Below are 13904 nucleotides of genomic sequence, written 5' to 3'. Positions count from 1 at the left end.
TGTGAGTGACACGTCCTAAAATACTCCATCCGTGTCTGTCCAGCCGTAACCGAAGCAGACCACCCCCGCCCGGCCTTCCGAACGCGCCTGCAGTGTTAACCGCAAACAAAATCCAGGCCGGTGAATGCGTACAAACAGGGACTAATTAGTACTTTATCTACACAGAGGCAAGCAATATACACATCTTAAACAGGATTCTGTCTGCCAAAGAATTTCTTATGCCTTCCTGAGAATTTGTGGGGCTGAGTATATGATATTCAGAAAATGCTCTTTTCCTCAGCGAACTCTTTATTTCCAAGGAGGCTTAAGTGCATTGCTTTTGTTTGTTGTTGCTTTTAAAAGACCCTGTGATTGATATTTTAAACCTATCTTCAAATATTTAAATATTATTCTGCGTAAAACAAATACACGCCTGGCTTGATAAGGCATTCCTCAGCAGCTGACATTACGTGGGCGAAATAGGGGGAGGACTAAAGAAGATCAGTCTTATTGCGGAGAACTAAAGACTCCCTGAAAAGAGTCCTGTGCACGGAGCACAAACATAAGACTGTGTAGGTGCTCCTGCTGCACTGGCCCTGTACCCCAGGCTTCCAGAAGGAGCGGGGGCCCCTGGAACCCTCAGGAATTCCCCAGGGGCACCGCAAGGCTCTTCTGACACTTCAAGGTGGAGCCTTCTTACTACTCTCATCTTGAGTGTTTAACTCCTCGGTCCATGGGACTCTCCAAGCAAGAACACTAGAGTGGGTTGCCATTTCCTCCTCCAGGGGATCTTCCCGACCCAGGAATTGAACCCTCAGCTCTTGCATCTTCTGCACTGGCAGGTGGGTTCTTTACCAGCTGAGCCACCAGGGAAGCCCATTTAACTTTAACACGATGAACTGAATAGCAAGAAGCAGCGTGAAGCACAGGTCTCAGTCACACAGGGCTCTTGAGAAGCTGTGCTGTGACCTGCACTGACCACCTCACTTGGGCAGAACTTGAAGGAGAAAAGGCTGGCACCTCTGGAACAGCCGTGGGCCCGGGAGAGCGGTGGAGAAAGGACCTGTGTCAGCCGCATCACTCGGAGCTGGTGCGTCCCAGGAAGTGCCCGCTCCTGCTCTGCCCGCTGCGAGGTGAGTCTGTAGAGGGTAGCTGACTCCCCACGAAGCGGGGATGCCCACAGCACCATCACGCTACAGGGTGTAGGGGCACGGGGAGAGCGGTCTCTGCTGCGCAGGTCAGGGGAGGGGTCTGGTCCCCTACCACTGGCTCAGGCTCCTCCTGCTCCAGCTCGGAACACAGACAGCAGCCCAGAGCCCCTCAGACTCCGAGGAAAAGAGTTAAAGACACAACACAGCACACTGCCTCAGGTGGGAACACAGTCCATAACCAGAATCTGAAGCAGAATCCTAACATATAAACTAGGTGCATGTTATTTTATTAGCGTGTGTGTGTGCTAAGTCACTTTATTCGTGCCCGACTCTGTGACCCCAAGGATGCAGCCCTTCAGGCTCCTCCGTCCATGGGATCCTTCAGGCAAGAATGCTGGAGTGGACTGTTATTTCCTCCTCCAGGGGTCTTCCCGACCCAGGGACTGAACTCGCATCTTACTTACATCTCCTGCATGGGCAGGCAGATGGATTCTTTACCACTGAGCCACTGGGGAAGGCCTTTTATTAGAATATATTTGGCTAATAAATTCAAATCTATACCATTTATTTACTATTAGGACATTCCTGGGTAACCATTAACGCCCTCTGATCCTAACACAACTATGAACCGAGCTGCTGGGGATGCTCGCTGGAGACTCAGCTCAACTTCGAGGATGCATTCATTCCTGGCCTGCGTTAAAGCTGGCAGCACCCCCAATCCTGGTCCACCCAGAAGAAGGTACAGCCGGCACCCCTGTTTAAGGGCATGGGTCATGGTCCTGGCCGACACAGAAGAGGATGCGGCAGGAGACACGAGGCTTGTTCTGCCCGCTGAGTCAGTGGGCATCAGTCTCAAGGTCACCTTCAACTTGTTACGGTCGAGTGCCTAACACAGCCTCGTATTCACTTTTGCTCCAAGTTTTACAACGGTCAAAAGTGTATTTACAAACGCACTTAGAATCCGCACTAACCCTAAAAGCGGTGTCTTTGGAATCCGATAATCTCTGGAAGCACAGGAAACCACCAGCCCTGAGGATCACAGGGGTTTCTCGAGGCTATTAGGGTCCAGGGCTTGGGAAGGTGAAGCCTGCGTTCCGAGAAGCTACCCGTCTCCTCCATAAAGATCACACAGTCTGCCTTCTATGTACAGTTGACCCTGAGCAATGTGGGTCTGAACCGCATGCGTCCTCTTAGACACGGATCCCTTCCTGAGAATTACACTGTTGGCCCCTGTATCCGCGGAGGGTTACCACGGATCCCGAAGGAAGACGATGCAGGCGCATGTCTTTGCTCCGTGTGGGGACAGATGAGGCTGTGGGCCACAACAGCTGCGTTATCGAGTGACAACATGCTGACTGTACCCAAACTCTTCCTTATCTACTAGAGAAACAGGCTCGGTCATTACCTTCCCCAATTACCTTCTCCTGCCCTAAAAATAAAGTTTTATTGAAACAAGTAAATAGCCTGGGGAACCTCATTACATGAGATTAATCAAAACAAAGAGTTTCCATGAAAAAAGATGTCTTTTTCTCCTCCTGCAGTTGGTGCAAACACACACAGAACAAGAAGCGAGAAGGGGAGAGGGTGGGTGTCTTCTGGGATTTCATCTCTCACTGGCCTGGTAGGATCTGATCTGCCCATAATTAAGCAGGACGAGGGAACTTAAAGCAAGATCCTGTTCTTATTTTCACTATGGTTTTGGCTCCAAGGAGAGCCCACTGGATTTTTCCACAGTCCACCCACTAATTGGAGACACGGGCGGATAATGACTGTGGATGCTCAGCTCGTCTTGAAGCTGAACCAAATGTGGATTCTGGGGGTGGGTGTCTTCTTTCAACACGTGGCATTTGCTTGGGGATTTGACCAGCCTGCATTTAACAGTGATTGGAGATTTCTACCATGAAAAACTGGGGACAGCACCAACTGCATGAAATCAGGTGCTTTTTTGAGTTCATAATTAGGCAGGGAAGTCATGTAATAAACTAGAACCTCACCAGTGAAGAGATTCTATACTTTGGTAATTGAGTCCATATCGGAATGAAATCTACCGATTTTCTGAAAGGTTCCTGAGCATCATAGGGCCCCGCTGGCCCCAGGCATGCTGCAAGAACAGAAAACACTCACTGTCACATTTCATCCCCTGGTGGATGAGTCCGTACAGCAGAGACCCGCAGTGATCGCAGAAGGTGGGGCTGCCATAGGTGTGGATCTTGAACTTGTGCTTGCTCCTCGGGTCCTGCAGGGAGAAGCGGTATAAAGACTGTCAGTCATGAGAGGACCACGTCTAGGACTAAGCCAAGCTCCAGCCTGCCCCTCCCACCCCCATGGCAATGGTGGGGCCCGTCCTCTGATGTCCTACGGTGGTGGGGCTCCTGTTCCTGGCCGGCCACTGGACACCTGCACCTCCTCTCTTTCCAGGAGTGACCTGCACACGTCGGGCTTTCCACCAGAACCATGGCTTCTGGAGCCGTGAGCCACCATGGAGGTCAAGGTGCTCCAGGAGAGCAGAGCGGTTCAGACCACACGGTATGGTCAAGCATGTCCCCAGGGCCCAGCATGGGCGGAAGCAGAGCGGGCCCCAAGTCAGGGTGTGTTCGTGAGGCTGAGCCGAGTGACCGTGCACCCTGTCAGCAGAGTTTGGGCCACCTCCTTTTGCACAAGGTTTCCAGAAATTCATGTAAGACCAAACATGGACCCAAACCAGCACCATTTCCCAAGCACCATATGCATCCCTTGTGGTTCAGATGATAAAGAATCTGCCTACAGTGCAGGAGACCTGGGTTCAATCCCTGGAGAAGAGAATGGCAACTTACTCCAGTATTCTTGCCTGGAAAATCCCATGGACAGAGGAGCCTGGCGGGCTACAGTCCACGGGGTCACAAAGAGTCGGATAGGACTGAAGGACTGACAGATACACACACACACACACACACACACACACACACACACACACACACACACAGATGCTAGTGATCTTCAAAGTCTCGAGATTTGACCAACGGCCAAGACTTTAACACTGGTTCCCATCTGAGAGCTTTCAGAAATTCACTCAGGACGAGGCTCTGGCTCCTAACATTAAAAAAAATTTTTTTTTTAATATTCGCAACACATATTTTTTGAAGCAAGAACACCACTGATTTTATAAATAAAGTTTTACTGGAACACAGCTGTGCTAATTCCCTGACACCTTTTCTGTAGATACAGTGGCCGAGTTGAGTGACAGAACCCTAATGACCCACAAAGGCTGAAACACTACTTGGCCCTTACAGAACAAGTCGGCCAATCTCCGCTTCAGGACGGTGCTGTCTGAAGTGTGGTCCCTGCATGGCATCGTCATGACCTGAAACTTGTTAGAAATTAAATCACGGAGCCCCTCCCCGGACCAACTGAATTAAACTCCAGGAACGAGGCTTCACCATGCCCTGCAGACGAGCCTCAGGCAGGCAGGGAGGTGAAGGTAGGGAGCTGCTTTAGGAGGTTTCTCCACAAATACTGAGCGAGTGCCTAAGAGGTTCCAGGTGCACATACATGTCCATGGCTGAGGCAGTCACTAGTTTATTCAGAAATGTCTCTCGGGGTCAGAGAAATCAACGCCTTCCTTGGGCGGTTACTTTCCTGGCCAGTAGCAGCTGTGAACCTGGTCTGAAGGGGTGGCTTCTGCTCTTACCAGTTCTCCCAACACCCCAGGACGCGGGACAGAATATCACGGGCACAGGCTGGCGTCAGCGCTGATCCAAAGTTCCCAGGACGGACAGTACAGGCTGTGCCCACCACGTGGAGGGCAGCGTGGAGGCCAGGGGGAAGGACAGCCCGTTGTCCCCACAGAAGGACAGCGTCAACCTTCGGCAAGAGATAAATCCAGCCTGGCAGCTCCCACGCGGGCCCCAAGCCCGGGCGCACGGTGGCCCCAGGCGCTGTCCTGCCAGCCAGCCGTCACATCAATCTCTGTTGGCATGGCACACGGGGACTGGCTTCACTTTTCAGGAAGACCCAGGCTTCCTCCTCCAGGCTCTCACCTGGGAAGGTGTGGGAGGAGACCAGGAGTCCTCACACCCTAAAATCCACATGCAGCCAAGGACCGAGCCTACGATGACAGCGACAACGACACCAACACGGCCTCCTGCCTGCTGACCACCCCCGTGTGCGGGAGCTTTCTCACGGCTGACATCTCTCCTACAAGAGCCTTTACAGGGTTCTGGAGACCTGCGATCTGAATCCAGCCTTGATACAAGCTCAGCAGCCTTGGAAAAGTCATGGCGTTTATTTACAAAGCAGAAATAAGGCCAACGTCCTGTCCTAACCGGAGAGTGGGACTTAGGGAACAAATGAGAAAGGGCTTTGCAACTGAGAATACAAGAGAAGATGACTTCCAACCGTAACATGCTCATCAGTCATAAAAGAGACTTCCTAAAGCACAGCACTGAATTTGCCACTGGACCAGAACCAAGGCTGGCAATTAAGTATTAACATTGTCTCTAGGCTTCCTGGAAACCAAAGCAAGAGGAGAAAAGAGACAAACACAATAGGCTCTCCTGGGATGGCAAGGCCACCTGTATGCAGAAATCTGTCTTAGCAGCCTCTAAAGTCATTTCTCATCTCACGTGCTGTGAACCGCCAACACACGGGTGTGAGAGGAACCTGCAGGTCTTGAACAGAGCACACTTTCCGCCCGGTTCACTGGGGACGCCCCACTGTTACCCACACAGAAGTGATGGGAGGTCTGGCCACACTCGGCGCCACAGACACGCGGCTGGTACGCACCAAAGCTGCACTGCCACCAGGCTGGCGACATTTTTTTCATTTCGTGCAACACATGCAAATCTTACTTCTTATTTCTCCAGGCACTGGCAACCTCTCATTAAGTGCAGCGTGAAACCCACTGTCATATGTCACAAGCCTGACATTATATTATAATGAATTCGGGAAACGCTTCGTTCAGACGCTCTGTCATCTACACCTTTGGGGGAGAAGAAACATTTTTGACTAAATCAATTTTCATAGGCACTGACGAAGTCTAACCTAGAAGTCTAAATCTAGACCTCTTGGGAAAAAATAACACAGGAGAATTTCAAGTTCTATTGGAAGCATCTGCTAGCCTGCTTTTCCTATCTTAGTTTTATAATGTAGCAACATCACTGGAAAATTTCTCAGCATTTCTACCAGGACTTTTCAAAGTCATCACTATCACTTTGTAGCAGGCTTCCAGGATGGAGACTCATCTAGCAACGTGCAATGTGAAACCTCTAGAGGAGTTAGGAGCCCTCCTTCCCCAGGAGGCAGGCAATCAATGGTGCTTTCTGATGAGGATGTTTATATTCGAAGGGACATCCCTTCAAAAGCCCTTTTAATTTGGTGAGTGAAATGATGGCAGGCTTTTGGCAGGAGGTCACCCTGGCGTGAACGCCCCACAGCTTTCTCAGAGGATGGAAGTGGCTGTCACTGAGGGCTGCAGTTCAGGGTGTAGGAGCTTCTGGAAAGGACTGTTGTTCAGTGAAGCCCTGGGTGGGCCTTGCTCAGCTGCTCAGAGCAGCGAGGCTCCTTCAAGCTGCTCCCTCTAAGCACCAGGAAGGTCCCTGCTCTCACCACCTGAGATGTTCTCATGAGTCACACTCATGAGCCAGGCTTGGGTCTAAATGTCACCTACACAAGCAACACCAAAAACTCTGCTCCAAGGGTGAGTCCGGCATTGTTTTTGTGATCTTAAACTTCTTGGGAAGCAGGTTTTTTGTTTTGTTTTGTTTTAAAAAAAAACCAAAAACTCTATGACTTAAAAAAATCCCTATTTAAAACTTTTTGTTAACCTGAGAGTACTATCAAAAGGAGATCATCAGATGAAGGTGATTTTACGTAACCAGGGTGAGTCTAACCATTACTTTGGACATCGTGTGTTGGGCAAGCAAGCCTCTGACAGCCCTTCTCAGGTTCCAGGACCAGCCTGCTCACAGGCCACCGGCACAGAGTAGGCGCACAATAAACAGTCTTTGAGGTGAAATGAAGAAATCGATAACTAATTAGGATGTGTGTGTGTGTGTATGTGTCTCAGTTGTGTCTGATTCTTTGCAACCCCACGGACTGTAGCCTGCCAGACTCCACTGTCCATGAAAATTTCCAGAAAGAATGCTGCAGTGGGCTGCCATTTCCTTCTCCAAGCTAATAAGGATATTCCGTATCTTTCTGATGAATAACATTTAGACTTTGTGGTTTGAGGGCTCCCCTGGAGGCTCAGACAGTAAAGAATCTGCCTGCAATGCGGGAGACCCAGGTTTGATCCCTGGGTTGGGAAGATCCCCTGGAGAAGGGAATGGTAACCCACTCCAGTATTCTTGCTGGAGAATCCCATGGTCAGAGGAGCCTGGAGGGCTACAGTCCATGGACACGGATTGTAGAGTTGGACGTGACGGAGTGACTAACACTTTCACTTTTGTGGTTTGAATACTTGCATATTTTAAGCATCTTATTTTAATGTCAGAATTTCAAGCTAAACCATTAAAGATTCTTTTGGAATTTGGAAGCTGTAATTAATAAATGTTTATATATGTCAGGTTTTCCTGAGACAATGGCAATGTACAGAGGCTATTACAAAGTAAGGAGATGCTGGTTGTATTATAGCTTTTAATTAAGATTTCCGTTTTGCTGGCGGCTGGAGGACCCCGTGCCGCGCAGTGATCCCGTGTGGATGCCTTCCCAGCAGGCTGCTGGACTGGAGATGCTGCAGACAAGCCCCTTCATCACCACACACAACAGCTGCGCCCAAACTCCTTCACCCTGGAGGCTCTCCCTTGGATGAGCTCATGAACCGGCAGAACCATTGCCAAATAAATTCAGCTGGGATCCGTGGCAATTTGGATGACATAGATTATGTATGAATTCACTTTTATAACTTAAATCTTCTAGACAGTGTTTAAAGGCTCCTCTCACTGTTACCACTGAAGCTAGTCTGTCTCCTCACTTCCCCAGAGGCAAGCTACTTGTGTATCTATCAAGAGGAGAGCCGTTTGACTGTCCTCTCTCTGAGGCTTATTTGTTACCCAGTTTTTACGTGAATGTCATTATGTTTTATGCTTCCCTTGGTGGCTTGCTCTTTTCCTCAGACGATACATCTTGGAGACCTGTCCATGTCATTACAGAGAGATCTAACTCATTTGATTTAAGTATTCCCTAATATACGTAAATTATGGCTTATTTAGCCTTGCTGCTAGAGATTTATATAGGATTTTTTTTTAAAGAGTCTGCTTCTTCACATTTAATGATGACAGCATCTTGCATAGCTGGGCAAAGAACCCGTAGAATCTTTCTGCCAGCCAAGCTGAGTTTGACAAAGTGGTCCAACTGTAGATGTAAATGTTATTCATCAGAATAAAATGGGGCTGCAAGCCTGTGCGCTCAGTCACTTTAGCCGCATCTGACTCTCTGTGACCCCATGGACTGTAGCCCCCCAGGCTCCTCTGTTCATGGGATTCTCTAGGCAAGACTACTGGAGTGGGCTGCCGTGCCCTCCTCCAGGGGCTCTTCCCAACCCAGGGATAGAACCCGCGGGTTCTTTACCACTAGGGCCAGCTGAGAAGCCCGGGGTTTCATTAAGATAAAAAATTAAGCATCACCAGAGATAGAAGATCCTTAGTTCTATTTTAGAGCAGGACACATTCAGCAAGGCTGGTGGGTCCCTCATCCTCCTACATGACAGAGCAAGCGATGGGGGCAAGAACACAACCCCCCACACATATTCCTGAACCTCTGGATCGATACTCTGTACTCGGGAGCTCATGGGTGTTTCTCCAAGGATATACCATTCGTTTTCCTTTCCTAAAGTCAACCTGACACCCTAAGGAAAAAAATCGACTTACATTTATCTGTCTTACAACCCACGTCTCCCGTGTCTCTGGCACTGGTTGGTGGATTCTCTACCACTCGCCACCTGGGAAGCCTCCCTCCAATGATGGTGTCCTTTCAAAACTGCAGGAACAGGATCAAAATCCAGGCACGGGCACTGGTACGATGCTGCTGTATGGATTTCACCAGAGCTTACACGGACTCACTCGTGAGTGTGTGTGTAGTTCTGTGATCACATTCACGGTCATGACATCAAAGGACTCTAGCCCCACAAAGAAGCCCCTGCACCATCCGCCCCCAGAGCCAACTCTCCCCCACCCTAACCGCTGGCAAGCACCCATCTATTCTCTATGAGATAAACTTTTACAGCAATTTTGAAAGCACCAAATAATATTTGTTCTAATGAAGGATTCGGTTAGCTCCAGCGCCTCAGTCTGAGAGGAAAACAGACTAGGAACCCAAGAAGCATCTTAATTATGTGAACCCTTGCCAGTTCTCAACGGCTGTCTCCTAAAAAAAATTCATGGCCAAGTTTAGAGGACTATCTGAGAACAAATCAGAGATACACGGACACACATTTGATTCCAGAGTCTTGCTTCATTTAGCAAAGACAGAAGTGGGCTGTTGTTCACACGAGGAGCCCCGGCCGACACTTGAGATGGGGTGGGACCGCTCCTACACGCAGGATGTGGTTGGGGTGGACAATGGGCAGGGAGGGGCACTGTGTGGATTTTTGTCAGAGACTCGAGAAAGCACAGCGTTACTTTCAGGAAGGCTGGGTTTCGGACCTCCTTCTCAGACTGGAAGATTCCCAAGCAGCTGGTGTTTGTTCAGCTGATTAAACACAGTAGAGGAGGCAGAAACTGCATTCCTGCCTCTTTCCTGTCCGCGGAGTCCAAAGGGGCAGGCAGGACGCGTCCTTCCTCCGCAGCCTCGGACTCCTCACTCATGCTGCTCGTTACTCCCAACAGTCACCTCCCAAGAGGCCACCCTCTCCAAGTTATATTCCATATTTACTTCCTGATGTCCGGCAATCTCTCTGCTTACAATCTTATTTTTTTTTCTTAATGTGCAGCTTATCATAAAATATTATTCAGTTCAGTTCAGTTCAGTCACTCAGTCATGTGTGACTCTTTGCGACCCCATGAATCGCGGCATGCCAGGCCTCCCTGTCCATCATCAACTCCCGGAGTTTACTCAAACTCATGTCCTTCGAGTCGGTGATGCCATCCAGCCATCTCATCCTCTGTTGTCCCCTTCTCCTCCTGCCCCCAGTCCCTCCCAGCATCAGGGTCTTTTCCAATGAGTCAACTCTTCGCATGAGGTGGCCAAAGTATTGGAGTTTCAGCTTCAGCATCAGTCCTTCCAATGAATACCCAGGATTGATCTCCTTTAGGAGGGACTGGTTGGATCTCCACCCATTAAAAATTTTCAATTGTTTATTTACATGCTCACGTATGTAAATAAAATCATTAATTAAAATAAAATTAGAAAATAGAAAGGAAAATTATATACTTGGGGTATGCTTCATTCAAAAAAGACAGTGTGTGGATTTGCGTGTTTTCTTAATAATCATATAAACAGACTGGTCTGTCTGTTTTGTCTTTTTACTTTTTTTAATCAGTTCCTATCAAACATTTTTCGATGTCATTAACTACAAAGCAGTATCACATTATACTGCATGGTATTTCATTATAAGGCTGTACCATTTTTTATTCAACCAATCCCCAATTCCTACACATTTAGGTTACTTCAGTTTCCCTGCTACAAACCACACTACCACAGGTGCCTGTGAACACACACGGTGCAAGGAACGACAGTGACACCGTCCATTTTTACTCTCTCTTGATTCCCTTTTCCACTACTGGAGTAACAGGCAGATACCCCTGAACTCCACTAGAGGGGAACAGCGTGGCATCAGGGAAGGGAGGTAGGAAGAGATCCCCATCATCACTGGGAGCAGATGAGAAGCCTGCCGATGCAGCTCCCACAAAGCCGCATTTCAGAGCTGGTGGGGCCCTCGTCTTTACCATCAGCTACTCCAGAGAAGTTAAATCAGGCTCAGATTTTATTCAGCCTCAACAACACGTGCAATTCGAACATTCCGTTCGTTCCCGAAGGCGATTTTTCTGTTATTCTTGATCAAGCCCACGGCATTCAACAGCCAAACTGATGCCATTTCAGAAAGAATCTAATTGGTGCTCAGAAGACAGCATGTTCTGTACACAGAGACATTTCTACAGGGAAGCACACCCCTCACCCTGGGAGACTTTCTCATGATGGACTAGGAGATAGAGATTTGTCCATCAGCCCAGGGCTGCCCAGGGGACCCACCTCAGTGTCCACTGAACTGACCACCAGCTATTTGCTGAGCACTTGAAATGTGATGACTTCTACTGAGGACCTGACTTTTTGTTTATTTTAATCCATTTAGATTTAAAAAGCCACAGGGGGCCAGGAATCAGAGAACACCTTCTGAGAGACACTGAGTTCAAGCACATGCTCCTTTCTCCTTGTTGTCCAATCACTCGGTCGTGTCTGACTCTTTGTGACCCCATGGACTGCAGCATGCCAGGCTTCCCTGTCCTCCACTACCTCCCAGAGTCTGCCCACAGACTCTGTCCATTGAGTCGGTGATGCCATCCAACCATCTCGTCCTCTGTCACCACCTTTTCCTTCTGCCTTCAGTCTTTCCCAGCATCAGGGCCTTTTCCAATGAGTGAGCTTTTTGCATCAGGTGGTCAAGGTATTGGAACATCAGCTTCAGTCCTTCCAATGAACATCCTTTCTCCTGCTCCTCCTCCAAAGCATCACAAGAGCAGAGTCACCAGGAGGGGCTTTCGGACCTTCCGAGGGCAGCTGGACAAGCTGGCTTGTGACTCAGGGGCTGGACACCGCCCTTGGACACTCGCCCCGCACCACTGCCCGATGCCAGGCTTTCTGCCCTACATCAGGTCTCGGGGCTTTGATCCACACCCACTCAGTATTCATGCTGCTGATACACTGACCAACTGAGCAACAACAACAAGCTGATGTATTGTCATGACTGTTGTTAAGTGTATTTTTAGAGAACTTTTTCTTGATGTGGACTCTGAACTTAGTGTCAAATCTTTGCCAAGTTTTAATTCAGGGAACCCACCTGAGGACCAGCAATTTAAAGACACACCTGAACCACAAAGTCATTACCAAGAAAATGCCAGCTCATGGGCCTCAAGCACTCAGGTATCTCTTGAGTTGGCTCTGTTAGTCCTGAAGACTGCAGTCCCAAGATTTCATTGACTGGACAGTTCAATTCATCTAAAATTTCAGGGAAGAAGGAGCCACCTTTCTTGAACAGCAAGATTGGCCTGAGTTTTCTCTATGGAACTTCCAGTTCCTCTGTAGATGGGTTCATCAGGTTAACCAGGGTTAACATCTGTTAGCAGCAGAGGCATGAGCTGGAACTTAGTCACTGAAAGAGCGAAATCCATGTTGATGACCAGTGAAGACTTAGTCCACCCCGGCCACGTCACCAGAGGACAACTTCATCACAGAACCTCAGAGCTGAGTTCTTTCAGATGCTTCTTGATCAAACAGATTCCAAGCCTCAAGGCTCTTTGGTCAGCTGCCATGTGGATCCAGTTCCCCATATGAAACAGGCCCAGCATAATTAAGAGAGAGGCTGGACCCAAGCCAGGCCCTTGAGGTGCAGTAACTGCAGGTGCCCTTCGTGGACACGGCTGACACGCAGGCCCGTCACCATGGCAATGGCTGCTCCGGCTCCTGGGACTTGCTGGGCTCCTGTGAACTGGAACCAGAACGCCCTCTCCGTTAGAGACCAGAGTCCTCTTTCTTTTCCCCCAAAAACAGCTCTCTGGGTTTCGCTGGAGTGACCCCTGGAGAGCTGACGGAATCACCTGTCAGCCTCTCTTGCAGCTACAGGGGCCGCCGGGGGCAGAGCTCTGACTGCTCGATTGGAGACGCGGGTCCGCTGGTCACTCCCAGGCAGGCGGATGTCCCTGGACAGGCGCCGTGTCCCTGTGGCTGCTGCTTGGTCTCCTTCCTGCCTGGAGGATGGACGGCTACTTCCGGCCTGGAGGACGGACTGCTCCCTCACAACCAGACGCCATGCAATTCCCTCCGAAGGCAGAGCGCACTGGACACTCTTACAAGAGAGCGGGGTGTTTCATCACCTCAGGAAGCCAGGCCGCAGTGAAGAGGGGCCGTCCGGAGGATGGCCGAGCGGCTCTCCAGCTTCTCCCCGTTTCTCCACGTTTTCGGGAGTCAGGGACAAGCAGGACGGGTGGTGTCTTGTCTCTCCTGCTGCCGTCCCGGGACGGGGTGACTTGGCGCTCCCCGAAGGCTGGGAGACACGTGTTCACGAGTCTGTGTTCTCAGCAACCACTGCGGCCACCGAAGGGAACGTGTGACAGTCTGCCTGACTTGAAAATTTTTTTAATTACAAAAAAAAAAAAAAAAAAAGGCTGCTTTCTTCAATATTTTGGGCTGTCTGTAAGGAACAACTACCCACATCTGCATGTAGCCGCCTCCCTCATGTTATCACCTCAGAATGGGTTAGGAAAGGGTTAAGAAAAATCCTCATCTCCTGGGCGTCCTACAGGCAGCTTCACTCCCGAGTTCCCTCCTTCCCTTCTCAAGGTTTCAGAGGGACTCTGAACATGTCTGAGAACCTCTGCCCGGTGAGGTTTTGCCGGGAGAGGCCGAGCAGGGGCGAGGAGGGCTGGGCGCTGCCCACGTCCGAGGCTGGAGGCCCTGGCTGGCCTGCCGGCCCCAGAGGGCTCTCAGTTCACAGATGAAGATAATGATACTCATTTGAGGGCTGTGTCACGCCCTGTGTTGCATATACAAATCAGCCTTAATGGGCATTTAAAAAAATTTCCCACGGGGAAAATAGGCCATGCGAAAGTGCCAGGCATTCAACTGTCACTTCCTCCCAGGGAAAGA

General features: G+C 49.7%; 1 protein-coding gene across 2 annotated transcripts in view; it reads right to left on the bottom strand.

The window, feature by feature from the left end:
- PRKCA (protein kinase C alpha) overlaps positions 1-13904 on the bottom strand; it is a 292405-nt gene that overhangs the window by 76659 nt on the left and 201842 nt on the right. For both annotated transcript variants that reach the window (XM_061145041.1, XM_061145042.1), the window contains exon 4: positions 3255-3366. In XM_061145041.1, the coding sequence (XP_061001024.1) occupies positions 3255-3366 (112 nt within the window). The remainder of the gene's footprint in view (positions 1-3254; positions 3367-13904) is intronic.

This window comes from Dama dama, chromosome 5 (genome assembly GCF_033118175.1).
Source record: "Dama dama isolate Ldn47 chromosome 5, ASM3311817v1, whole genome shotgun sequence".
In the NCBI taxonomy this organism is placed as follows: domain Eukaryota; kingdom Metazoa; phylum Chordata; class Mammalia; order Artiodactyla; family Cervidae; genus Dama; species Dama dama.
The sequence above is the reverse complement of the archived record's forward strand: the minus strand, read 5'-3'. Positions and strand labels throughout refer to the sequence as shown.